The sequence below is a fragment of the Melanaphis sacchari genome, unplaced genomic scaffold (assembly GCF_002803265.2).
Source record: "Melanaphis sacchari strain LSU unplaced genomic scaffold, SCAv2.0 Contig635_pilon_pilon, whole genome shotgun sequence".
Taxonomy (NCBI): Eukaryota; Metazoa; Arthropoda; class Insecta; order Hemiptera; family Aphididae; genus Melanaphis; species Melanaphis sacchari.
In genome coordinates this window covers 1,713-4,770 of record NW_020271449.1, presented here as the reverse complement: position 1 = coordinate 4,770, position 3,058 = coordinate 1,713, and the positions used below count along the sequence as shown (strand labels likewise).

General features: G+C 29.2%; 1 protein-coding gene across 1 annotated transcript; it reads right to left on the bottom strand.

The window, feature by feature from the left end:
* Positions 1-427: 427 nt before the first annotated feature.
* Positions 428-1,129, bottom strand: LOC112600295 (zinc finger BED domain-containing protein 6-like). The gene is made up of 2 exons (XM_025347484.1): positions 1,068-1,129; positions 428-1,007 (listed from the first exon to the last, which is right to left on the bottom strand). The coding sequence occupies exons 1-2, from the start codon at positions 1,127-1,129 to the stop codon at positions 428-430; spliced, it is 642 nt and encodes a 213-aa protein (XP_025203269.1).
* Between the last annotated feature and the right edge of the window lie 1,929 nt (positions 1,130-3,058).

The window sequence follows — 3,058 nt, the reverse complement described above, 5'->3', positions numbered from 1 at the left end:
GGTATTTTAGGAAGATGTCAAGAATAGAAGCCGAGAAATATCTACTCTCACATGTGAATAGTCACAGATCAATGATAATCAGAGATTCTGAGACTAGTAAAAATGCTTACTCTTTGTCTGGTAAATTAATTAAACATATTTTTTCAGTGGCGAGTGTACTTCTTTTAAAGTACTCGACAACGCTCTTAACTTTAACTCTAGTTTCTTTGATTTGGTCCAGAGAAGATTGAACAATAAGATTAAGGCTATGGACAAAGCATGAAACATGTCTCCACTGACATAAGCGAATCGCTGAAGTAATGTTTGAAGCATTGTCAGTAGTACAAGCTGCTATTTTATTTTGCAAACCCCATTGCCTTACAATATTTTGAAGACAGTCTTTAATATTTTCACTTGTGTGTCTCATTGGAAATTTTGCACATGAAAGTTAATATGATTTTAATTCACAGTTTTGATCTATGAAGTGTACAGTAATTGCCGTATAACTCTCATTTTTAAGTGATGTCCACGCATCTGTAGTTAAGGCAACATACTGTGCATTAACTTCAATATCTGATTGGACTTTTTTGTATATTTCATTATAAAGAACAGGCAATAATGATGTTGAAAGGGTTTTCCTAGAGGGAAGGGAATAACCAGGGTTCAACATATTTACCAGCTTTATAAATTCAACATCTTCAACGATACTAAAGGGGTAATATTCTTTTACTATCATTTTAATTACCTGTTGGTCAATTAATTGCCTTTTTGATACAGTTACTGGTTTGCTGAAATAATTAGAAATTTGACATTGTTGTGGACGAATTGATGATGACGGCTGACGATGAAAAAGAGGAGACCTATCTCTATTAGATGTTGAAGTTGATACGACACCAGAATTAGAAGATGTTGATGCTGATAGATTGCCATTGTTACTAGGAGGGTCATCTGGGTTATTTTCTTTTACATCAAAATTAGGTCTTGAACGTTTGGACAAATCAGTTGTTGGATGTTTAGATTTTATATGTCTTAATAAATTAGTTGTCGAAGATTGATTAAATTTAAGCACTGTTTTACAAAATCCACACTTAGCTTTATCACTTTCAATAACTGTGAAATAATCCCAAATAACACTGGTCTTACGATTCATTTTTATAAAAAAAAGAATGTAATTAAAACACCGGTAATTTTAATTTAATATACAAACGTATTTAAAAAATATGAATTGACAAGACACAGTACAAACTTCAGTGGTCACTGGTGTGTTTTGAATGATGATTATTTATACAAAATATGAACAAAATTCAAAGTATCTATCACACAAATCTAGCCTGCATGGACATGTTTAATCATGTTGCTTATTGTATGTAAACAAAGACATAATTATATATGTATGTTCTGTAATATTATTTTGTGAGTATGGAATAAATGATTTTGATGTAAAAAATTGATATTATAGACTAGAGTATTTTATTTATATAAAATAAATAATATAAGTACACCATATCTCAACATGTTCTGACGTACTCAATAATTTTTCTACATTAAATATTATAGTTATTTGTCGTCGTCATGCAAAAAGCGATCAAATGAACAATTTTATAATTAATAACTGCACAATTTTTATTTTTTTCTCTTGTTCGATTTTTTATGACGGCAACTGAGTTGTGATATAGAATAGCAATTGTGCAAAGAGTAAGCAATTAAAAAAATAAAATTAAAACTAAAGTATTGTCATTCAAACAACTCGATTTATTTCCAATATAAAAAATATATAAATTATAAATATTTTAACAAGTAATGATTCATAACCAATTAACTTTTATTTATTTAAAAATATTTTAGTTAGTAGCTAATTCTATTGATAAATTTATTCCATAAATGTATTTAAATTAGTCGTTTTGTTGTACCAAATCAGTATAATATCATGCATTTTTCATGAATTGTAATAATTATATTTTCATTTTGGAAAAACAATTTAAGTCTTTATTCTTTAGTTATGTGTAGAAGTCGCAATGTCATGTTGGCTTCAATAGCTATACCTATACATTATACAGTATAGATAAACATCCATATGTTTAATATCTATAACTTTTTTTCAATTATTTTTACTTATATTTTGGTAATACGTAAAAAAGGAGTAAGAGTAATATTTTTGAGAGAAAGATATATAGATTATTTTAAATCAAAAAAAAATTAAAAATTGTCAAAACAATAAAACAATTTAAATTCACAACTTTTTTTTGTTTATTATTAAAGTCAACCACAAATTCTAAAATAACAATAAATTATATTATTGATATGTCATTCCTTAAAAAAATATTCTCCTTTATCTTTTTTGTGATGGGTGTTTTTACTCTATGATTACTTAAAACTTATTAAAAATGATTCTGTGTAAATGCGTTTTGTCTATCTATGTTGATCGTGGGCCAGAGAGAGAAAACAAATGGTGCGCTGACATCAACTTAATGCGCAAAGCCCTAATAGCAGTGGGAAGATGCATTTGTTACTAACCTAATTAACCAGGGTTCGAGACCTTTTTTTTAAATATCTTTATTCATTTTTATTGAATATTGATCTTTGTCTTTAACTAATAATGTTTTGTAGCGTCGTGGTGCTTTCTTTTATTTTGATTAAACGTTTACGTAATTACGTTATAATCAAAAGATTCAGTTAAGTAAATCATTCATATTTCGATTCATATTTTATCTGAATACTTGTAGTTGAGCAATTCATTGAATCGATTCAGTTGAGTGAATTGAATCATCTGAATCGACTCACTCAACTGATTCATATTTCCCATCTCTAGTACCAAACCGAGAGCCCTAGTGATAACCGTCCCGTGCGCGCGTGTGTCCGTTATCCCATATTCGTTTTAAATGTTTTCGGTTTCGTATCGCGTGTGTGTGGTCGAAACAAATTCGATTATGTTTCGTGTTTTCGTAATTCATTAATCTCAGTGTCACCGATAATTCCATAAGTTCGCATATTTTTTCATTTGTGTAGGTGACACTGAACTTCGTTTCATACTTCATGTTGTCGAGTTCGGTTCGTCAAAACCGTTGTGTCGGATCGGCTC

What these genes read in the sequence shown, in the direction of transcription:
- LOC112600295 (XM_025347484.1), bottom strand. Translation starts at nt 1,129, where the DNA reads ATGAATCGTAAGACCAGTGTTATTTGGGATTATTTCACAGTTATTGAA. An exon ending in ATTGAAAGTGATAAAGCTAA is followed by an intron (nt 1,008 to 1,067) that starts GTGTGGATTTTG and finishes TAATTTATTAAG; the next exon opens with ACATATAAAATCTAAACATC.